This window comes from Xiphias gladius, chromosome 21 (genome assembly GCF_016859285.1).
Source record: "Xiphias gladius isolate SHS-SW01 ecotype Sanya breed wild chromosome 21, ASM1685928v1, whole genome shotgun sequence".
Lineage (NCBI taxonomy): Eukaryota > Metazoa > Chordata > Actinopteri > Istiophoriformes > Xiphiidae > Xiphias > Xiphias gladius.
The window spans coordinates 5452304-5476670 of NC_053420.1; the positions used below are offsets into that span (position 1 = coordinate 5452304).

At 42.0% G+C, this 24367-nt stretch overlaps 1 protein-coding gene across 1 annotated transcript in view; it reads right to left on the reverse strand.

Moving 5' to 3' along the window:
* The window catches only part of LOC120807410 (filamin-B), an 84275-nt gene that overhangs the window by 32455 nt on the left and 27453 nt on the right, over positions 1-24367 (reverse strand). Inside the window, exons 2-15 of the mRNA XM_040159421.1 lie at positions 20724-20833; positions 20382-20517; positions 19448-19545; positions 16268-16415; positions 14407-14525; positions 14160-14234; positions 13482-13644; positions 12947-13147; positions 12688-12825; positions 11461-11587; positions 9708-9844; positions 8229-8422; positions 7985-8098; positions 6514-6657 (exon numbers count right to left, since the gene is read on the reverse strand). Of these exons, the coding sequence (XP_040015355.1) occupies positions 6514-6657; positions 7985-8098; positions 8229-8422; positions 9708-9844; positions 11461-11587; positions 12688-12825; positions 12947-13147; positions 13482-13644; positions 14160-14234; positions 14407-14525; positions 16268-16415; positions 19448-19545; positions 20382-20517; positions 20724-20833 (1904 nt within the window). The remainder of the gene's footprint in view (positions 1-6513; positions 6658-7984; positions 8099-8228; positions 8423-9707; positions 9845-11460; positions 11588-12687; positions 12826-12946; positions 13148-13481; positions 13645-14159; positions 14235-14406; positions 14526-16267; positions 16416-19447; positions 19546-20381; positions 20518-20723; positions 20834-24367) is intronic.

A 24367-nucleotide genomic window follows, 5' to 3' on the forward strand; every position in this document is an offset into this window, starting at 1 on the left:
TGTTTCAAGAGATAGGAGGCTCATCTCATTGATCAAAAACCAGCGATACCAAGATGATGTTCAAGTGAACAGATTTCTTTTTAGTTTCTACTAGTCTCTTCTCAGAGAATAAGCTATACTATTTTAGCTACCATTCCAGCTGCAGCTTCACAGGCAGCATAAAAAAAGAACTAATAAATGATTGTCAAACCTTATCTCAAGAGACAAAAAGCATTCTGTGTATGAATATATAGAGGCAGAACACCTCCAGACAAAGTTGACCCCTAAAATAAGTTTAGGAGTAGACAGTTGAAAATAAACTAAAATGATAAACCAAAAATGCTATCACCACCGATACCATATCAGTTTTAAAAGAGTGTGTTTTAGTTTTTCTTTTACGGCTGCTCAAGGTATTTTTGCATGTCGACAACCATCAACGGCAGCAAGATATGAACTGTTTAAAAATCAAGGGCTTCTTTGAATATTCGTGTAAATAAAAATAAAATAAAAATAAAAATAAATTATAAACTGGCATAACAGGCACAAAGTGTTTAAAAACTAGATTATATTTTTTCTTTGGTACAACACAATAATACATAGTTGTCCCTTACCTCGAACGCACAGCTACATAGTGTTTTATGTACACAGGTTGAAGTGTTAATTATGGTCAGTGTGATGTGTTTAGTCAACGTCTCTGTCTCTTTCCTGTTTGTGAGATCCTGATGAACATTATAGTTGCTCCTAGTTCTTTAGAGCCAAGTCAAATTCTGAATTCAAAAGGAGGTCAGAGAGCTTCATGCAGATTGTATCTACCTCCGCATTGTTCTGCAATTTTTGCTGAGCTTGCAACATGTGACATAGCTAAAATTTTATCAAGCACAATAAAATCCTTATTTCTGGTTGGCTCAATGAAGGAAAATATAACATTACACTTAATTATGTGAAATACTCCATCAAATTATTTTAAATAAGAATAATAATTTAAAAACAACTAACTAAGACAAAAATATACTAAACAATAAGGTTATGCAAGTTAGCAAACTAAAGAAAATGAAGCAAACAACACAGTAAAACATATAAATGAAATGTCAGAATTTATTTTGAAACCCATCTAACTTCCATTTATGGTAATTTTAGGGAATATAAATGCGTTTGGATTCTACTACAGCTGATGATTAAGTTGAGTTTTCAATTAACTAACATTTTAGTTACAAAACAGATTGACATTTGTTAGACAAAAACATGAAAGAATTATGTGCATGCACAAAATATCTAACTAAATTAGTCTTGAAAAACAAATTCAGGAAGAAAAAATATTCTTTCCTCTGAAAGCTTTTGCTTTAAAGTTTCCCAGTGATCTTAATAAATTACACAGATCAGAAGTCATAAAACACAAAAACTAGGAGCCAGTCTGGTGAGTGCAAAGCATTTCCTCTAAGCCGTAAAGCTCAGAAGCAGCCCTCTCAGCAGTTTGAGTTTCTTTATCAGCTGTCCTCCAAAAACAAAGACGAAAAATTGAGACCTGCCAGCCTAAGTCCAACCAAATCTCACGTAAACCCTCAGAGCCAACACAGCCGAGAGTTCAGACCTCTGTGGATGATGTTGATTTGTGGAGGGACTGCTTGTGGGGCTTACGGCCAAGTAACACAGTGCTAGCCAGCCACTTCGGCCCCCCAACTAGCTCTGCCAGCTATTGTTCTGTTAAAGATCCAGATAAAATCTCAGTTCGTTGTAAAGATGCACTTGTAGCATGAAATCTTGTTTCACAACCGACTGCAGACTGTGTCTCTTTTGAGGAACGGTTTATATTCTAGCAGAGTAGATTAACAGCCCAAATTCACGTCAAAGTCACCGAAATTGAACTAGTACAAAAGCTCTGGGCAGATTTACTTAACTTCAGCGAGTCAATCCAGTAACTGTGGAATGAACCGGTTTCGGTCTGAAATTTACGACATGTTGATGCGCTTGAGGCTGTTAGGCAAACATTACAATTTCTTGCTGTCATATGGGCACTTGCATTAAGTGAAGCATTGCCAGCAAAGGTAGGTGTTCAGTTGTTTTCCCACCATCAAATAACAACTCAAAAACTGCAGTTATGTGCTGTTTTCCGTCACAGTAGTGGATATAAAAGTGCGAGTGAGGGTCAAGTCAGGTTGGGTCAGTTGTCCACCGTGAACCTCTCTTCCACGTTGGCTTCTGTGCTTCCCACTTTTTTAATGAAAAGGTGTCGCTGCGGCAAGCTGTATGTTACCAGCAGCGCTGACAGCTGGGTGTTACAGTCTACTTTCTATCCATCTTCTGTATCAACATCAGAAGGCGGAGAAAGGTGCAGTTGGTGCCAGGCAGCCTGCAGCCTGCTGCAGCTCGCAACAAGTCCGCTGAATCATCGCAGTGACATCCACTCTAAACCCCGAAGTCATACTTTTCAGACAAGTACAAACTTCCCTGGACCAGCTGAAATGATTTGTGGACTATTACAAAGCTTTTCTTCAGCCACAAGAGCCAGAAGAAACACTTTACCATTTTGTTATGTTACAGAATGTTTTTTGTATTTTTACAACGAATGCTAAGAAAGGATTTGTACAAATATTATGAAGCTATGTCCGGATCTAAAGTTTGACAGCAAATTTCATCTTTCATATTCCGATGAATGCACGATCAAATTTCAAAAGTTTCAAATTCAAAAAAAAAAAAAAATTCAAACAGTTCTTCTGTCTTACAGCTTTTGTACTTTGTACCTCTGTCGTCTTATAAAAGAAAGAAAGGAATGACTGTCAACCACTGAAAACTGTTGGCATCAATTTCTTGAACAGCACACAGACATGTCTCCATATATATCTGAGGCGCACTGGCAGTTTCTCATGAGACTTATTTACCCAGTGGGTGAAACTATAAACGCCTTAATACAGCAACGAAGGGAAGACAGCTGATAAAAAAAAGTCAGAAACATAACAGCAATAACTATAGAGCAGATAAGTCTCCAAAACTGTGATTAAAAGGTGGTTACAGTGCAGGGATGAGTGTTTAGTGCATCGTATCTCATCTGTAAAATGAAACCCTTTTCACTCCGACTGTTTGTTAGTTAGTTTGTTTATATCATTTCTTTCACAGTTTTGTCCTGAGTAGACTTGCGTTAAATAAGAATGATGGAACATCTCTCAATCCTTTAATCAGATGTTTGTGAATGAGGATATAATAAGCGCAGCTCAGGGGTGAAAGGTCACTGCACTGTTTCTCCGTGCTGGAGGTGAGTGTTTTTACTTCATTAAATACCCGCATTAAAGTGAAAAGGTTTCCATTTTACAGGAGCAAAAGGTTACTTGACAAAAAATATAAATTGTGTCGTTTAAGATGACAGCAGAACATCACTTATCTGAACCTCTCACGTTTCCCAACTCGCAAGCTAATTATGACTAGATGCAAATGTTTGCACTCTCAATGTTTCACAGAAACTCTGCAGGTGCTGGATCAACAGGGAGGAGTCGCTAATGCAGCGGCAAGGAATCGATCCCTAGCCGACTTCCCACCAACAAGCACTGGCAATTGTGTTAGTTGGGGGGACAAACAACCAAGTCGGAGGTGTCGTTTGTGAAAATTTGATTTCAACACCAAGTCCTCGGGCGCCCGCAAATAGAGAAAGCGCTGTTTGCGTTTTCTGTGGGTTCAGCATGTTTCTTAATGCCACACGTGTATCGTCAAATTGGTGAAAATGTTCATAAATTCTGCATGCATGTTATTTTTTTTCTAAATCTGCCATCTATTTGTTGTCAAATTCGTGAACGTGTTGTCTTCATTTGTGTGTGTTCTCTTAAACTGAGCATTCGCAATGAAGACTGAGGGAAATACGGCAAAACTTGGCACAAAAGGGAGTAAAATGATTGTCTACTTTGGCAAAACATATCGTGTCAACCAGTTTCTTTTACAGCCATTACGTTATTATCATCACGTCACGAGCCCTTATAAACTTCATTTTTTGAACAAGGACCTCCAATGTTGTTGAAGCAACTCATGAAGACTAAGGTGTGGCAGTTTTAGTAGGCTAAAGCTTCAGTGTGTGGGATACATATTTAATCAATATTTAAGTAAATATAATTATCAGATCCGACTCTGTATTGGTTGATATCAAATATTAAAAGGACTCAGATTGTGATCGAAAAAAAAAAAAAAAAAAAAGTACCTATATTAAAAGTATATAATAAATATCGATAGTTGTAGTAGAATTATTGGTGCCCACTATCTCCATTTTTAATCACGTGTCCCGCTTAGGGTCGCTGCCAATTGTTGATCATTTTCAGTTTACTTAAATAACAAAAGCTCATCACTGGTTTGTAGCTTGGATCAGAAAGGTTCGGATAAGTGAAGTTCTAGTGCGGCTCCACCAGAAAGAGAGTTAAAAAATACAAAAAAAACAAAGTGAGTTACAGTGCATGGACAGTGGTTACAGTACAGAAAACACCGGTCAGTACATATGGTGATTAAAATCATCTTCAGTGAAGTCTACAAAAAACAACTTTAGTTAAAAAAAAAAAAAATTTTTAATGTTATGATTAGTGAGGTTCTAAATGAGGTTGCAAAAGACAAACCAAAGGTTGTTAGAGTGTACACACAGGTTACAGTGTTGTAGAGTGTTACATATGTAAGGCTAAAATGAATAAAAAATCCAAAATGTTTAGTTATACATACAAGCTGCAATCGCGTTTTTGATTATATAGTGGCAGTCATATTTCTACGCTGTAAAGGATACGTTAGTATCAACAAGCAAAAACTAATGGCATCATGTCACATGACACACACACACTCTGTGATGGTCATACTGGACAAATTACACACTTGATTAAAAAACAAGTTAATAGCTGGTAGAAGCTGATTACTAAGCCTGTTGACACTGGCACTGCTTGCAGAAATGAGCTGAGAAGATTGATATCAATCTCATGTCTTTGTGTAAAGTACAGACACTGGAGTCAGGATGTGGTGAAAAGACTGGAAACGAGGCGGAAACAGCTGGCCTGGCCCTGTCCAAAGCTACCAACACCTCTAAAGCTGGCTAATTAACACTTGGTATCTTGTTTGTTCAATCTGAAAAACCAAGAGCAATGTAAAAATGATAGTTTGTTGTTCATCAGAAACTGTTTCAGCACGGGGCTCCCTCAAAAACACAGTGTATCAACCTGCCCAGTACTTTCTGTGCAGGGTCTGTGTCATGAAATGCCAGATACAGGACGGCCCGGTGGTCAGATTCTCAAGGCACATACCACATAATGTCCACGGTTCGACTCCCGGCTGGGGGACGTTTGTTGCGTCTCTCTCCACCCACATTTTTCTGTCTGTATCTCTACTAATGCTATCAAATAAAGGCAAAAATACAATAAAAAACTATCTTTAAAAAAGAAAGAAGAAAAAAAAAAAAAGATCCAGATACAGGTTTTGGTCTCACAATCTCAGTGTGACGCTATGACATGAGGAAGCTTCTCACAGTCACTGCTCCAACTGTTATTTAGGAATAAATGTTTTAAGCACGAGACTCCGCCTAAAACCACAAATTGACATTTTTTCCATCTCCGTATACAGATAGAGACATTGGCATGTTTTTTCCTTTTTTTTTCTTTAGACTTAGACAGAGCCAGAGTCAGGCCTGCTTTCCAATCTATACGCTAAACTAAGCTAACCAAGTCCTGACTCCAGTTCCGTGCTTGACGCGCAGATGTGAGATCTTCATTTAACTCTCGAAGAGAAAACGAAAAAGGGTACTTCCCAAAATGTTGAGCTATTCCTTTAAACGGACGGCGCTAACCTCTAACAAGCGCCCAGCGCCGAGTAGTTTGGAGCAAAGGCCAGCGATTAAAGATCAGACATTTTACTGTGTCCACGAAGGAGGCACAGCTGGTTTGTAGAGGAATAATCATAGTACCGCACCAGGGTGTTTTAAAATTTCATCTACACAGACTTGATAGATGAAATACTTGAGCACTTGCATTTCAAACTGTTAAATATATTTTTTAAGTATAAACAGACTTCTTTAGTTGTAAATTCAGGCCCACTGGTTGAATTCTGGTGTTACTTAATCCTTCCTTATCCCATATTTTGGATTTAATCATTATTAAAATCACTTGTATTCTGCTTTTGTTTTCTTTCTCATGACTTTATTTAACATTTTGGGGTATTTTCTCACCAGCACAGGTTTCACATGCCGTTTTGTTTTTCTTTTTCAAATCTATGCCTGCTTTTTTAAAATCCCGATTCACTTGTGTGAATTATCTCTGTGCAACTAAACTAAAAGCTGTACCTCTCCTCAGTGTATGTAGTGATGATAATCAGAGGCTTCTTAGTTTTAATGCTCGCATCGGTACATTTTGACTGCACTGTCTTAAAGCTTTCCTCTGAAACAGTCGGCTCCGATTGGACAACTCTGACGCTTTTGGTTTTAACTAAAGGTTCCGTCTGGACAACCTTGGCACCCTCTGCCTCAAACAGATCCCAAGATTTGGGCGGGATATCAATTCCTGTTGCAACAGGGTGCTGTGATTGGCGGCTTACCCTGAAGGGGCTCTTGGGGATGCTGACTCCTCCCCAGGCAACGGCCACGGTGTGTTTGAGAGGCGAGGGGGGCGTGTAGGAGCAGGAGTACAGCCCGTCACCTTTACTCCTCACCTTCACCTCCACAGGAGCTCCCTCTGCGTCCTGACAGACCGACAGACAGCAAGTTAAGAAAGTGATGAAAGCCACGAGAAACGCAAAGTCCAAACATGTAGCAGCAAAACATTGTTTGTCTGGAGATTGTAGGTATGTGGGGGGAAACACAAAATGCAATGTAAGCTTAGAGTGGCATGGGTGGAAATTTAATTATGATGAATGAATTTAATCATTATCTTGATTGATTTATCTTGTAATTCATTTATTAAGCAAAAACGATTCCAGCTTCTCAAATTCAAGGATTTGCTGCTTTTCTCTGTTTTATATAATTAAAAAACCGAATATCTTTTATCCCTTTCGACCAGATAGAAGCAGGAACTATGGAGCCGGAAGAGCTGAAGTACTGCGAGTCTCAAAAACGGGTCATCAGATGCAACATTTAGATATTTAAAGTGCTTTTGAAGCTAACAACATTTCAGGGTTAACTGTTAAATAGCAAGCGTAACTAAGTTAAGTAACTAGCTTAACCTAGTTAAGGCTGCAAAGACAGTCGTAACTCTGACAGCTTTAAGATCTGTCATGCCTGGTAGTTTTTCCAATTAAAATTTCCCACAACTGTCCAAAGCATTTGGTTAAAACTGCCTAAATCTACTATAACTACTACGGGAGAAATCCTGAGCCGCAGAGATGACCAACAGAGCTGTGTGGGGTATCAGATCTGGTTGGTTCCTCCTGAATTGCTCCGTGCGCTCAACACGCTCATCTGCACCCTCAACATCTTTTCAGGTGGGCTCATATCACCTCACAGTACCGGGGCTCGACATGCGCCCTGTGAGAGTGCAGCTTTAACAACTGGATGCTAAATATTGTGAATCTGAAATGATGCTTTATGGTACACAAGTTGCAGCAGTCCAGCGACGTCCAGCCCCGCGAGCTTGGTCCCCACCATAAAGTACTTCCCCCAGAGCAGAGACCTACTTGCCACCTGGAGCGGTCGTACAGAAACTAAATTTCGTCCCTGTTTCCATCAATCAAAACGCAGGTAAGGTTCATGAAGGCACGGGTATAGTGAAGCTAAACATGGACCACACTGACTGACTGAATAACATGGATGTCTTTACACGTTAGTGGGCGCCGTCATACATTTTGCATAAAACACGGACACAGAAAGTATAAATCAAGCTTACATTCTTAAAAAGGTCGGAAAAATTTCTTGCAGTAAGCAGTCTCATCTGCAGCCCTATGTGCAACTGTTAGCGTTATTACAAACACACAGAGCACCACAGAATTAAACCTTTGTTGGTTTTAAAAGGGGTGTGTGTGTGTCTGTATTGACTGAGTGCGGGTGGATTTCTTTCTTTCTTCTTCGTCTCACCTGAGCCATGATCTTCAGAGGTCCCTTCCCAGCATCTTTAGCGTTGACAGTGAACTCCGCAGGCTGGTTGACCAGGCAGCCGCTCTTCTCGAGCCCCGGCCCGAAAGCCTGGACCTACAACCGTAAGACCAGTAATAATTATTTTCAACTCTAGACCTAAACTTAACCATCTTGAGTCTTATATTTAAATATAACCGTAGTCCATCATAGGCCTGAACCCAAGTTTGGAAGGCGAGTCACTGACCTTATTTGGGTCACTGTCATTGTTGTCAGGGACGATGGAGGCCATGAAGGGGCTGTGTTCGATGTCCTCCTCGTCACAGGTCACGTGGACGGCGTATTCGCCGGGTTCTGTCGGCCAGTAACGCACATCACACGACCCGTCGTTCTGGTCCTCGCACTCAATTTTGGCCTGGGAGGGTCCCTCGATGGCAAAACCTGAGGACGCCGCAGGTCGGACAGGATTGGATGGAAAGCAGAGTTGGTGTTTGACAGCATTTAATCAAAGATTAATCCAATTTAAAATCCTCAAATCTAATCTGAATCCTTTCCAGTCCCTTATCAAATCCATTTGGGTTCAGCCTTCAACATTGGTAGCTAAACTTAAGAAAAGATGAAACTCAAAGATGCTATTTATTTATTTATTTTTGTTCCAAGAGAAGGCAGAGACCGTGTTTAAGGACGGCATAATGATGGTAACAACAATTTCTATTACAGCGATCGTGGAGACTACCGTCCTTTTCCTTTTTTGTTAAACTCTTGCTACTGCGGCCATAACTCTGCTCTGCTAACATCAGCCAGACGACCCACTGCGCAGCTAGTTAATGGCTGCTGAGTCATAACGTTAAGGGAGAGAGAGAGAGTGATGGGCATTTTACGTGACTGACAGATGAAACCTCACTGCCTCAGGACTGTGCACATTACATTCTTCCTCGTGAGTCAGCCTCGGCCCTGTCCGTGGTATTTGTTGTTAGTAGTGAAGAGGTAGTCGTATGCAGAGGGGCAGGCAATATGGCCCAATACGGTGCATCGATGTTATGTTCGGTCCCCTTTGACAAACTTTCATAAAAAATGTAAACACCCCCAAGGAACTTAAGATGTATAAAACATGTATGAAAACGTGACTGGGTGCAAATACGTACAGAAATTGTGCTGCATTCAAACTGTTCCCCAGTCAACTGTTTTAATCTGTAGACTGCTTTGGTTTATGGTGTTTTTAGTGTAACTGATGTTCGTTCTTTTTTCAGCACAACAAAGTTGCAATATCGATTCATGTTTCGTTTTTTTTGGGTTTGTCAACGGGATCGGAGGCAATTTGACCAGTTTCAAGCCCTCGCAGTATTTCAGCAGAAGTCTGATGAATAACGTGATAAAGTTGTGTACTGTGATATTTTTGGCTGCAATAATCGGGTCAAGAAAATTTGATAACAGCACATCCCTCCTCGCAACCATCTGACACAGCTATGAAAACAAAATGAGCAGCAGAAGATATGAAATGCTGATGAATACAGAGGCCAGTCTGGGCACAGGGAAGTAAGAGGCGTATTTTTCCGGCAGCTACTTGATCCAAACCTGGAGGTCCAGAATGAAAAGAAACAGACTGATGAGATTATACCCTAAGATGATATCAGTGAAACTTGCGCTGAGATCAGAGTCTGATGAGAGAAAAAGCCCGACAGCGGGTGATTCACCGACTGACTCGACAGGTGATTTAAACACTCACCCAGCACTCCGACATCAGTGCCGATGGACTCCACCACAAAGGTGGCAGGTTTACCCACAGTGCCTCCCTCTAGGCCGGGACCCCAGGCCCTGATCTGCTGAGGCCCCGCCTCCGTGCCCACCGCTACTTCAAAAGGACTGAAAAAGAGAACAAGAGAGCAGAACTGTCAAAATGAGTATATTAAAAAATGAATGAATTAATTAATAATTAAAAAAACAAACAAAAAAAAAAAAACATCCGTGGTAATGTCTTAACATGTATGAAAAACAGCATGTGACTGGGGGTAAGCGACGCCACACAGCGTGAACTCACCCGTGAGGCTGCACAGACACACACACACACACACACACACACACACACACACACACACACACACACAAAGTCACATGCTGTTTTTCATACTGTCTTCATTATACACACACACACCACACATTTGCACGTCTATTATTGTGAGGACACTCGTTGACGTAATGCATTCCCTGAGCCCTAACCCCCTTACCCCAACCGAAACCATCACAACTAAATGCCTCACCCTAACCCTGACCTAAACCTGATTTTAACCTGACCCCTAAAAACAAGACTTAACCCTCTAACTTTTTCTTTTTACTGTGATTTTTTGCCTTGCTTTGCTTTCACTTTTCAGTAAAATACTCCTCCTCCTACTGCTGCTATTAATAATATAATTAATTGTTATTAATAGTATTATTCATATTATTCAAACACTGATTTATTTAGAACTTCATTACCTTAGCTGTTTTGAAACGTGATGGTCAAACATTAGCTAAGGGGGTCAACGTTAACGTTCTATGTTACTTCAGGCGTCCCGATTCGAATACCTGGTCATGTATGCAGCGCCGAGGGTCAGCGGACTACCTGTTGCTGTGAGTTTTGACAATCTGGACATTTACCGTCACCACGTCTAGACCCATAAGAGAAAAGCAGCCTAACGCTAGCGATGCCGTTCCCACAAATATGTCCTAAAACCGTTTTAACATCTTCAGAAAAACGGAAAAACGTGCACAATAGCTGCAGCATCGTTATGGTTTATATTTCCTTACACAAAAAGTAAGTAGAGTTCACAGTTGGGTTGGACATTGAGGAACTTCTCTCGCTGTCCACTGGACAAACAAGAAGAAATGCGTTTCCTGTGTGTTACATTAGCCTTGTGAGATAAAAGTCAGTACTGGATGAAATAAAACAGAAACCTGCTAAGGGAGAGCTTCTCAAAACCCCCAGAGATTTGAAGACAGCTACTTCATTATGGGAACTTTCTGACTCCGTTTGACCTGTGAGGGTGCCTGTACATGATTCTGGTCTGGATTATGACCGAACCACGTACAGGCACAACTGTCACTGTTGTTCTGTGAAATGTTTGCTTCATTTAATTATGTATTTACATAATTAGATTTGTTTGTCCAAATAGGCTACTCATTTGCATAAAAAAACAAAAAACATTCCCTCACTAGATGAATCTGTCTCACGGCCAAAAACCCCTTAGTTGGCTTCTCTTCACATCTGGCTGGCTGCTGCACCAATACTTTTACCATTATCTGCACAACAAAACACGCAATCTGCTCCACAGAGAATTGACAAAGAGAACACAAGTCCCAGACTAAACCTCTTCATTCCCCTGCCGATCCAACCATTCAGATCAGATGAGGTAATGTGCTGAGGTAATGCCTTAACACACACACACAATCTCACAATCTCACACAGACACACACACACACACACACACACGCATGCAGGTCACCTCTTCGGGATGTGCTGACTCCCCCAGGTGATGGAGACGGTGTATTTGCCAGGACTGTCGGGATAATACTCATAGGAGAACACAGCGTCCTGACTGGAAATCTGCTTCACCGGCTCCTCAATGCCCTCTGGACACACACGCACACACACACGTATCAAACAGAGTAATCAGGAATGAAATCTCATTTAAAGAACACGCTGACATTTGAAAGAATAAAAAAAAGAATAAAAGTAAACTATCATGCCTAAAAAAAGAAAAGAAGATACCGTCTCTTAAAGAAGTTGAACCTCAGTGGAACCTCTCTGAGTATATTTAATTATTTCTAAATGCAAGAAAGACATCAAATCCTCTAGTCAAGAGCAACTCACGGTATAAGTTACAGTAGCCTAGTTAACAAGGCTACCAAACAGTAGCTTACAGATGCCTTCGGCTGTCTGCTGTTGCTCATGAATACCAGGCGTAAATGCAAAAGGCCAATGACTAGTCATCATCCAGAAACCGTTTCCAGATTGCCGGTTAATACCAGGTGTAAATGGGTCATTTTAAAAAAGAGCTTCAGACAGGGTGACAAATTAAAAACAAAAATCATCAGATAAAAGAAAAAAAAAAAGATAAAACCAGTTTCAGTGATGTAAGATGAAAGACATTATAAAAAAAGGGGATTAAAACTGACAGAGGCAGGTCATTTCCGAGCCTCGGGGCACTGACTGTAAACGCTCTGTCCCCTTAAGTTTTCCGTCAGGACCACTACATCCTGGCTCATTTGGTACCAAGAGGTCATAAATGTAACTGGGATAAAGGCCATGAACAGCCTTGAAAGTAATTAGTGAGACCTTAAAATAAATTCTAAAACATCCTTGGGGCCAGTGTAAAGAAGTGAAAACAGGAGTGATGTGATCATGCCTCTTGGTTCTGGTTAAAAGCCTGGCACCTGAGCTCTGTACAGTCTGGAGTTGATCAACAGGACTTCGGCTCATGGAGAGCCAAAGTCCTGACGTCAAGTCCGGATCTAGCCTCTGTTCCAGTGGTTTCAGTAACTCAATGCAGCCTCTCATTCATTGAGCATTTCTTTAATCACTCTTTCTGAAAAAAAAAAAAATGAAACATGTTCCTCAGGTTCACTCACCACTTCGTAGGACAAGTCTTGATTCTGAATGAGGTCTTCTTACCTTTGGAACAGAACCCTTTATGTCTCTATAAAGCCTCAACGGTTTGAACTGTACTCACTGGGTCCTTTGACGAGCACTTTCAGGTCTCCACTGCCAGCGGTCCTGGTGTCCACCTTGAAGTCGCCGACCTGTTTCACCCTCATCCCCGACGGCTGGAGACCGCGACCCGTCGCCCTGCACGCCCCCGGCATGCAGGCTGGACGAGCCGGAGAGAAAACACACGGAGGGGTGATGGGGTGTTCCAGTGGAGTCACGATTACCAAATTCATGAGTCCATCTGAACAATTTACTGATGTTGCGAAGGCAAAACGACTCACCGGGCCCCACGTCTACGCTGAAGGGGCTCTTGGGGACCCCCACCCCTCCGAAGGAGACGCTAACTGCGTGCGGTCCGGCCTGGGTGGGCCGGTAGGTGCAGCGGTACACGCTGTCGCCCTTATCCTCCATCATTACCTCCACACTGTTCTGGCGGCCGTGGGGGTCTCTGATCATGACCGTCACGTCTCCCGTACCGGCTCCTACGGAGGAAACTTTATTCAACGACTGGGTCTTGATCCTGACAGGCTGACACACGTACGGATGCCTCCAGTGTACATGCTTACATAGAAAAGAGTAGGCGTGGGTACTTTGAGGCTGAACGCAGTTGTTGCCCTTTACACAACCACACTACAATCTGCGGCGTCACTCCTATAGATGGTTTATCAGACTTTGTGATTGTAACATCACCCCTTTTTTTTTTTTTTTTTCAGGGGCTAAGAAAAGGACTGCAGGCCAATTTGTCCATAACTATAAACGTGTCTGTGTTTCTGTGTGGCCCTGAGAGGTCGTTTGTGTCCCCGTGATTTCTCTGACCTGCAGTGTACATGTCAAAGTAGGTGGGTTTGTTTGCAATGTTGCCCACGGGCTCAATTCCCGGGCCTTTGACCGTGACCTTGGAGGCGTCGCCCAGCGCTTTGTCCACGTTCACCTCGAATGGACTCTTAGGAATCTGCTGGCCTGCGAACAACACTGTCACCTAGGAAACAAAAACAACAGTTACTCAGAGTCTTATGCAGGCAAAAATATGATATTATATTCTTCCTACCTTTTTCCTCTCAATAATGAAATAATCCTAAGGCTTCCATTTACAGAACCCTCTGAAAACTACAACAACTCTGATCATTTGAACATGAGAAAAATGGCTTTCACTGCAATGAAGCCTTTGAATAGTTTCCTTTGAAATCTGTGGTACAATTTTCTTTTTTCTAATCATACCAAGGTTCAATCTCATGAGAACTGTCATGGACTTTAGGGTGTGGGATTCTTACTCCTAATATAGAGTGGAATCTGGCTTTAGAGTCCGGGTCTTAAAGTATCGAATGAACCTTCCCTTGCCAGAGTACATATGTGAAAATGCCCATGAAGGAACTTCACAGTGGAATTTACTTTCCCAGAAACTGGAAACAACATCATTTTCTCAAAGTGCATCTAAATGTATCTAAATCATTTTACATATTGTTACATGTTTAGAGAAAAAAAACACAAGTTTACTTTGTGAGTTCCCATGACTTGAGGAACGTAGGTGACGCTGTACGTCTTCTTGCCCTCGTTTGGCTCCGGCTTCAGCTGATCAACAAACGCACAGACGGATGTTTTAGATAAGAGAACACGAACCGTCAAATGTGATACAAACGTACAAAATCAGCAGGTCTGTCATTAAACAGGTGGGAAGACACTGCAGGAGGTCAGGAAAAAAAGAAGAGGAGAAAAGCGGTAGGGAGGAGGATTTGGTGTGTACCTCCTCTCTGGTGCCGTCCGGGTGATCCAGGTAGATGGTGACCTGACCCTGGCCCGCACTGAACGTGTCCACGGTGAACACAGCAGGACGCAACACCCTGTTCCCCGTCGGTTCAATACCTGCGGAACAGGAAAAACGGCAACGGTCGGTTAGAAAAATGGAATATCATCAACGGTATCAAAGACAGTTTAAACTAGCTCCAAATTAAAAACCCTGACACCCACCAATGTGAACCCAAGACAGACTTAGTGATCACTGATTGCCCATTAAGATGGGTGGCCATAGAAAACACTGCTTGGACCGAAGCAAACAATTCGGGTCCCAGTGTGAACGAATAAACGAAAGCGGGAGTCCATTCGCATATGGAGCACCCAAAATATGAAGACGTGAAATTTTCCTCAAATTCACTCCAGAATTTCCCATCTTTCTGAAACATAACGTATATTCTCATCATTACAGGACAATATACAATCTCTTGTCATAAAGTAAGACAGTGATTTCATGGAGGACATTTTTCCTTCTTTATTTTACTCACTTATATACATAGAATTTTAATTCCGTCTTTGTTCTGATTTATTCTTTCTCACTGTATTGAATCTCATCAGCAACTGCTAGATCCATTCCATGTGCTCTATATAACTTTTTATTTACTGTTTGCACTTATTGACCATTTTAGTATGTTTATGTACTGCATGTGTTTTTGGTCCAACTGTCCAGAGGTGACTGACAGAAAATGAATCGGCAGCTATTTTGACAATCGATTCATGATTTTGACCACATGTGACCAAAAAAAAAAGCAGCAAATCCTTAGATTGTAGCTGCTGGAACCAGCAGATGTTTGTCATTTTTACCTGTTAACCGAACAGTTTTGGGGTTTGAACTGTTAGTCAAACAAAAAAAAGGTTTCAGGTGTTCATCTATGGCTTTGACGATTTAAGGATTTGCTGCTTTTAGATAGAGAAAAAAACTGAACAGTTATTATGAGACAGGATTTTTACAACTCTAAAAAAATGATCACAGTGACATTTATCCTCCATCTTGATTAATGCAAGGTAAAAAGCAGAATTACGTTCCTTGCCAGAGGATGTTGCTCTGAGTTGCAGCAAAAGCAGTTGTCGGTCTGAACGCTGCCTGATAGAAGCAGAGCTACAGACAGCTCTGTGTGTGTGTGTGTGTGTGTGTGTGTGTGTGTGTGTGTGTGTGTGTGTGTGTGTGTGTGTGTGTGTGTGTGTGTGTGCGTCCTGTTGACTCTCTACATGTAACCATTTCCAGGTATTTCCTGGAGGAGGACTGATGATGCACTCACCAATTTGTGTGTGTGTGTGTGTGTGTGTGTGTGTGTGTGTGTGTGTGTGTGTGTGTGTGTGTGTGTGTGTGTGTGTGTGTGTGTGAGAGAGAGAGAGATATGCGAGTGCGGACCATTGTTCAGACTAACAGCTGCTCACTTCCTCACATTGTCAGACGGACCCAGTGTTTCCAGTGTTCCCATTTGCCACCACAAAGTGGGATCAGCAGGTCACAAACACAGTGTTATTTCATCAGCAACCAGATGGCCTATTAGAAAGTAAGTTAAAACCTACATAAAGATGAGTGTACCGAAAATATATAGAGACATGAAAAAAATAATGTTGGATTACATTTAACAATTAATTGTTTTTCATTTTTGTTTGTTGAGCTGCATCTGTTGTCGTTCGCTGCTGCGGCAACTGAACCTTCTCATAACGTTAATTAGATGTAATTTCATCTGATCGAATGATGAAAGCTTTTATTCTTCACTGTTTCTTCTCTCTTCAGTTTCTGTGTATGTTTGCGTTCTTTTGTGTGAGAGAGAGAGTGTGTGAGAGTGAGTTTGCGTGCGTGCCTGGTCCATATGCCCGGGCCTTCTTGGGGTTGAGTTTGGGTTTGAGTGGAGCTCCTGGCTTCAGTTTGGCTTTGGGGAACTGAGACAGGTAGGTCATCACCGACTGTTCGTCCGCACTGGGGTCAATGATCTCCTCTGGGGCTATCACCTACACACACACACACACACACACACACACACACACACACACACACACACACATTCAACAAGTTCAGGGCTTGTTTGAAATAAATCTATTTTCTGCCTGAATAGACTTAAAATCAGATTTGGGCGGCCAGTATGAACCGGCTTTCCCCAAAGAGTTGGTTTGGTGATGTGATGATAGAACAGTTAGACATCAGAGATTCTGCCAAGCTGTTTCTGCCAAGAAATCTCTCCATCTCCGGTTGTGTGAGATAATTGCGGGAAATGGTGGAAATCAACAAGCAGATCTGCTTCATGATAACACTGGATTATGTCAGACGTTCACCATCTGCCTATTTGACCTATAAACGATTTCTCGAATGAATTTGACCGTATCCTTAACGATAAATATAGATAGATAGATAGATATAGATAGAGATACATAGATATAGACAGAGATAGATAGATATATATTTTTTTTATATATTTTTTTTTTCACATACGCAGTTGTACCGCAAACTGCAAGACCTGTAAATAGGCTGGGATGTGTAAAATCAGCCACATTCCCCTTTAATAAGCAGCAAATAAACACTTACATGTAGAGACACAGTAAAATAGCATGAACTAGTTGGCCAAAAGTATGTGGACACTTGAGCATTTTTAACCTATGTTTGATGGTTACCTCCACAAAAACCTTTACGCAAAAAGCACTGAACCCATTTGCACCAAACCTGGTGGAGGGATGGCGCATGGGCCAGGGAAGAACCACTTAAATTTTGGTGCTAGAGGAATGTTTCAGAATTGTTGAGGTCAGCGTTTTTGTGGAATCCATTCCAGTTCTTCCCCACCAAACTGGGAAACCATTTATTTATGGCTCCGGCTTTGTGTACAGGGGCATTGTCATGTTGAAACAGGAAACAGCTCTGCTGAGACAAAGTTGGCAGGAACACTATTGTCTAAAATATCATTGTATCCTGTAGTAATAAGATTTCCCATCATTGGAACTAAGGGGCCCAAACCACAGCCCAAAACAAAAATTAAAAAAAAAATACCCATAAGTACTGTGATTGCAGTGTCCACAAACTTTTGTCCACATAGGTATGGTGACACTTGTGGGTGGGGGGAGTTACAAAGTAATTGAGTGTTTAAAAAGGTCCAAGCCCTTTACTAGTTCTTACAAAAGCAGTGTGGATAAAATCATCATCGGTGAATCTAAAAAAAGACCTTAGTGACCCGGCTGAACTCTCAGGCCACAGCAGAGGTGTGACAGCGAGGAAGACAAGTGATGCTTTCAGGGGGAAATGAGGCCGTGAATCAACTCATGAAAGCATTTGGTTCAGTCCGGGACGCTGAACCCTGTGTCGCATTGGTGCCATGTACAGTCACCGCTCTTTTCTTTCGGCTCATGTCAAAGATGCCCTAAATTAATGTTATGCGTGTAACAGTGAGGCTTTTAAGCCATGTGTGTTTTCTGGAGGAGACTTCCTGGGGGTGTCAGCTGACCCGACAGGAAGCAGAGCAGAATGTAATGCAGCCACGATACCAGAACATCCAGCTCCGAATTTATAAAAATCAGAACAAAAGAAACTGTCGTCATAGTTATCGCTGAGATTTTTCTTCATACTGAGCAAAAAGTAGGAAAAAAAAAAACCCAAGGAGAAAAATGAGCTCTACTAGAGAAACAGTAATTATCAGTTTGTCATGACACCATTTAACCAACGTTCAGAAACTACACACTTTACTACTTCCTTCCCGGCAATAATCACTCGCTGCTTAACACGTTATAGAACATTTCCATTTTAGCTGCTTGCATCCTCTCCGCTTCGAACAGAAGTGTGTAAAAACAAACTCAGGTTCAGAGAGTTTCCTCTGCTGTGACAAACCAGGAAGCCAAACAGCGCCTATGGTGAGACGCTGCTGGCGACCTTTGACCTTGCGGAGAAAAAAAAAAAATTACGGCACAATGCCGAATTCGGTCTCCGCTGGGCTGCGCGATACAGGGAGAATACAGGACGTGTGATGTTTGTTGGATACCGGCCTGACCTTATGCTGTCAAATGCCACTGCAAAACATTTAAATGCCACCGCGTCTATTTAAATCTATTACGACGTTAGCATTGTCAGCAGTCCAGACTACAACAAACAATTAAAGTACCCGCACGCTGCTACCTTGTTCCCAGTCACAAACATTTCCTCCCCCCCCCAGAGAAAACATCAGAACAATGACAAGGGTCGACATACTGAAGGGACCTACAATCTGACAGCAGAAAATTCCAAATGTCATTCTTCTGATGGTCTCCCTGTGCAACATCTACCCTGAGTTTCACTGTTTCATATTGAATTTTGTAAGAATTTAGCTAATGTGAGCGTCTTTTTGACACAGACTGTCTCGCTCTTCCAGAGCTTTATGATACATGATGTGATCTGTTTTGCTCTTTAAGCTCTGAAGAAGGCCCAGCGTGTGCCGAAACGTCAGCTCATGGAATAAAGTCTGCGCTGCATAACCGTCAAAAGGCTCCTTCCTCTGCAAGTATTTTTTTCATTGTTTGCCCTCTACGATTATTCAGTCTTATGCCGTTGAGCACACATCCAACAACAGTTTTGAGCGTGTTAGCTATACAATGGACCAATTTACTTTTTTTGTTTTGTTTGTGCAACTTCCGGCACCTGCGAAAATTCATGGATGTGCTTGTGCCTCCCGATTCGTTTTTGACTTACTTACTTGACTAACTCATTCAAAAAAAAGCTTGATCTGAATCTGTATTTTGTTTTCTATATTTGCTTTATGTTTTTCTGTCAACCTTGTCGAAGGTTAATTTTGAAAACAATGCATGATAACTATAGACTATAGTAGAATCTGTACCTTTGATATCATGGACGTGAAAATTCTTATAGCAACAACAGTAACATATTCTAAGTAGAAACATGACAAACCATAACTTCTAATCCCCCCCCAATTTTTTTTACTTGGATTATGAATCTCAGTAAAGTGTTAAAGGTTAAAGGTCACACTGAAGAGGCAGAAAGCAGTGTGGAGCAGCGTCAGAGGGAATCGAACCTGCGGGATGCCCAGCCAGTCGTCAGCCAGCTGCATGGCTTCAGTGGCATTCTCCACTGGTTTCACTGGATCCCAGGTTTCCCAGTCTGGACACAGACCTGCAAACGACAGAAAAAAAAACCAAAACTGTTGATAACAGCAACCCACAGATAAACAACAGTGTGAGCTCTGCTTGGAAAATACTCAAATTTCACCGATGGACATTATGGATTTTTCAAACAAAAAAAACACATGACAAACAAGACAAAACATATAACTTTTTTAAAAACTAGTTAACCAGTAACCAGTTCTGGTTGGAAAAAAAGAAAAAAAAATTGAATTTAGATTGTGGTTAATGTCTGATCTGCCCTCACTTGTCTATCACGGCCCTTTTCATACCTCTGACTGGACAAACACGTCACAATGTGAGCTGCCTTCAGTCTTTGCTTCTATTTTCATACTGGAAAAACATGATGGCAGTTACAGTAAGGAAGTACACTCAGCCGCCAGTTTTTTAGGTACAAAGCTAAAACTAAAGCAGTCTGAGGCCCCTGTGCACTGTGTGAGTCAACCGAGATCTTAGAGGCTCGTGTCATGTCCCGCTGTCATGTGCCATCTGTGTTAGACAATAACACAATACAATACAATATCGGTTTTATTCAAAAGCGTGAAGTTTTATCAACACCTTTCTAAAACAGTTTCTACAAAAACTGAATTTTAAAAACTTAAAAAAAAAGGTAGGATTTATTGTAGGACTGTTGCATTAGTTTTAGCTAAATCAATACTGTTACACTGATGGAAAACACTGCAAATCGTGGGCTCACACACAGTACAATCACATCTAAAGCCCTGAAAGACAGAAAGAAAAAGAAAAAAAAACACACACACACACACACACACACACACACACACACACACACACACACACACACACACACACACACACACACAGTACCTGGTGCACAGCTGTCCACCAGTGCTCCCAGGGCCTTGCCGTCCCTCCAGTCCTGGCTGAAGTTGGTGATGGGCAGATCGGGGACTTTGTGTTGGATCCAGCCCAGCAGACGCTGTTTAGGTGTCTTTGACTCTGCCTGAACACAAAGGCACCAACATAGTCAACAACAGTTGTGCATTAACTACATATTTTTCTGTTTTTTGGGTTTTTTTTGACGGTTCATTCCTATTTTTTGTCGTTCTGCAAACCAGCCAAAGCACAGTTCGGTTGCACAGGGGCAAACGGAGATACAGAAGTATCTCGATATCAACAGACGTTGATGAAAAGTCAGCTGGCTGTTACCTCTTCATCCTCGCCCTCCCAGACTGGCATGGAGATGGAGTAGTGCAGGATCAGAGTCCAGACCAGACCCAGGATGAGCTTCAGGTTCCCATCTACAATTGCTTTAGAGTCTGAGGGAGATGGGAAAAAAAAGACAGACTTGAGATCAGACTCACATTCCGCTCAGGAGATTAAACTACTTTACTACTTTGGTGTAAAAATGACCTCATAGCCCAATCCGGCAGATAAGTTTGCTTTTGATCCCATATTAAAATGAAGAAATCAATGACTACCTGGAAGGTAAGAAAAACATATTCTAACTTCAAACCACACAAGTACAGTGTGCTATACGTCGTTGAAAATTATTTACGATTTTTAGTGATCACTGGAGGATATTGCCCAATTAAATCAAATTTAACAAGACTCCACGAGTAGAGGAAAAATGGACAATACCAAATCGAGATGTCAATACTTTCATTTCAGTTCCTACGGTCAGTACAATTTAACCGCTGGCATCCATATTTACACCACATGCAGACTCAATCTGCTGCCATTTCGTTCCCACCCGACAGAATCCCAGTTTATTTCAGACAGTGATGAAAAAAAAAAAATTGTGCAACACTGGGCCCATCCTGCGAAACACAGATTCTGAATAAAAGCCAGTGCCAGTCCTGTTTGAGCAGAGCAGAACAGAGTGCCGCTGGGTAATGCTTCTTATTAATCAGACCTCACTGTACCAGCTGGTACCTTATACCAGCTACCACACACACACACACACACACACACACACACACACACACACCAGCTAATCTTCAACTGCAGCACTCAGAGTTCAGAGTAAAGCAGACAAAACATTCCAGTCGCTCTTAATCTCTCTGACTCCACTTTTCTCTCCCGTATATTAGAAGTTATTCATTAAAAAAGGGACACTCATTGTTTTCCGTTTTACGGCAAGAGTGAAGATTTTGTTTCGGAGCTGGCGGAGACACAAGGGGTGCGGTGAAATATGCCAAGAGCGCAGGTAAGTCAGACAATATGATGTGGGTCATTTTGTAAAACAAAAAGAAAAAACATGCAACTTAAAAGTGGTGCAACTTAAAACGAGCCACCGTTACTCGCTGCCGGCACGAAGGACTTTGTAATAAATTAAAACAATGCAAACAAATAGGGCTGTTTACATGTTGTCAAACGAAAAAAAACCCTGCCAATTATCAATACTATGATTATATGATATAAGGTTGTATAATATAGGTTGTCGTTATTTACTTTATAATCCTTCCGCCAACACAAAAATGCGTGAAACACAGTAGATCTGCCAGACGAGTAGAGCCACAGACCAGGAACTGTCGTCACGAGGACGCGAGACGAGGCCGTTTTCCCGCCAGAGCCAATAACGAGACAGAACGCTGGTAGGGGTATTTTAGCTGAAGGTTGTTAGGGACGTGCTCCCACCACCCCTCGCCAAATCTAAAACTGCGTCTCACGGGACGTTAAATGAGCAGATCGGTGTCACTACTGTGGCTTAGCGTCCCGTGATTAGTGGGCAACCCGCTCAACCTCCTGAGCCACAGGGTTCTGAAGCTGTCAGCTACGCGTCGGCCCGGCTCCCCTTTCGACCCGGATGTTGCCACACCTACGACTCCTTTACCGGTTCTCTTCCACGTCTACGATTTTACCCACATGCCGGTTGCACAACGTGATCGATCAGTCACCTGCATGAATCAGACAGGACCTGATGCACCTCGTCTGGTTAACAACGTAGCCACAAGATGACAACACTATCACCTCACTCATGAACTATGTAGGCCTCGGCTACATGACGTAGTGCCTCAGCTCGTTCTCCCTGAAGCTTTATATGACTAATATTGTGTTTTATAAAAAAACGTTTTAGTGGAGGCTCCTCCGCCATAAAATGCAGCAGGCATTATATTGTGTGTGTGTGTGTGTATTTAACACTTCCATGTCATTGGAATTTTTTTTTTTTTTTTTTTTAAACTCATACTAGAGCCCTCACACATTCACAGTTACCCAGCATGTTTGTCCCTGCTTGTTTATGCAACCGCGTTGCTGCAAGCGGTCTTCCGACGCGGCGTGTTGGTGCGTTCAGCTGATATGAGCTGTGTCTCTCGGCAGCGTGTCATTGGGAAATCCTGTAATCCACCTGGTGAAGCTCCGGGCTCTGCTGCACTGTCAGCAGACCAGCTGTGGTCCAAACGTGTTTCGGCAGCTCGGGCTTAGGTGGAGCTTTGGGAGGCTGCTGCTTCATCCATGGGTGAAACAACACTGTAATGTGTTTGTGCGTGCGTGTTTGTGTGTGTGTGTGTTAAGCTTGATTGCGAATATCCACAGAGGAGAGGTTGCGACATCCTGCTTTCCACACTCCTAATCTCTCTCTTTTGCCAGATTTAACACACTCATTTATCTCCTTTTCCCTGTTTCTCCTTTTTCAACGTCTGTTTCAACTTTTTCACTCATTTCTCCTCTCCTGCCTCCTCTAACACTTTCACTCTCCACCTGTTTGGTTTCATTTCACTCTGATCTCTGTGGTTTTCCCTCCGTCTCTCTCTCTTTTTCTTTTCTCCCTCCCAGTTATATTTCTTCCCTCCTTTTTTTTTTTCTCCACTCTAAGGTTGTCCTGCCACACCTGTGTGAGAGTTTGTGTGTCATCGCCGGCCACCTCTCCAGCAAATATCCTGTCAGTGAGCAGCACTAAACAACGGCCTTTATCCTCCACACAACCATCCAAACACCCACCCACCCAGGCGCACACACACACACACACACACACACACACACACACACACACACACAGCACCACCCATAGCTGAGCTCACTCACTCAGCTTAACATTGATCAGTCAATAAATGAGCCAACTCCTTCACTGAGACCAAGTTATGACATGACTGTTACTGAAGGAGTACTTTTTATCTCAATAGTGGTACTTGTGTAACTTTAAGCAGCTATTTTTTTTTAATGCTTTGTTCAAACAAATCACAAAAAAAGATATTCCCCTCTCTTACCTCTAGTTCAGTGGTTCCCAACCTTTTTGGTTTGTGAGCCATTAAACAAACGCGATTTCTATTTTTGACCCACTGTAACATGTTGCATAAGTCTGTGGGTTATGACCAGGTCAAACAAAGAGCTTTTTTTTTTTTTTTTCACAGTTTTTTCTGAATAAGAAAGGAATAAGGAAAAAACACACAAGAAAAAATAAGAGTTGATTCTCCCAACCTAAGGGTTGGGACCGAAAAAAAAAAAAAAAGAAATAAAAAAAAATTGAGGGTTCAGCAGATACTTCTGTTACCATCAGGGAGGAGGCGTCTGATAGGTCCCAAATTCATTCTGCATCATGACAACGAGCCAAAAACACACAGCCAGAGTCATAAAGAGCCATCTTCAGAGACACGAAGGACAAGGATGCCTGCAACAGATGGTCTGGCCCCCACAGAGCCCTGATCTCAACATCATGGAGTCAGTCTGGGATCACGTGAAGAGACAGGAGACACTGACACAGACTAAATCCACAGAAGAACTGTGGCGGGTTCTCCAAGATGCTCGGAACAACCTACCTGCCAAGTACATTGAAAAACTGTACTGAGGAGAACTGGTGCTGTTTTAAAGGCAAAGGGGGGTCACAGCAAATATTGATTTAGGATTTTTTTCTT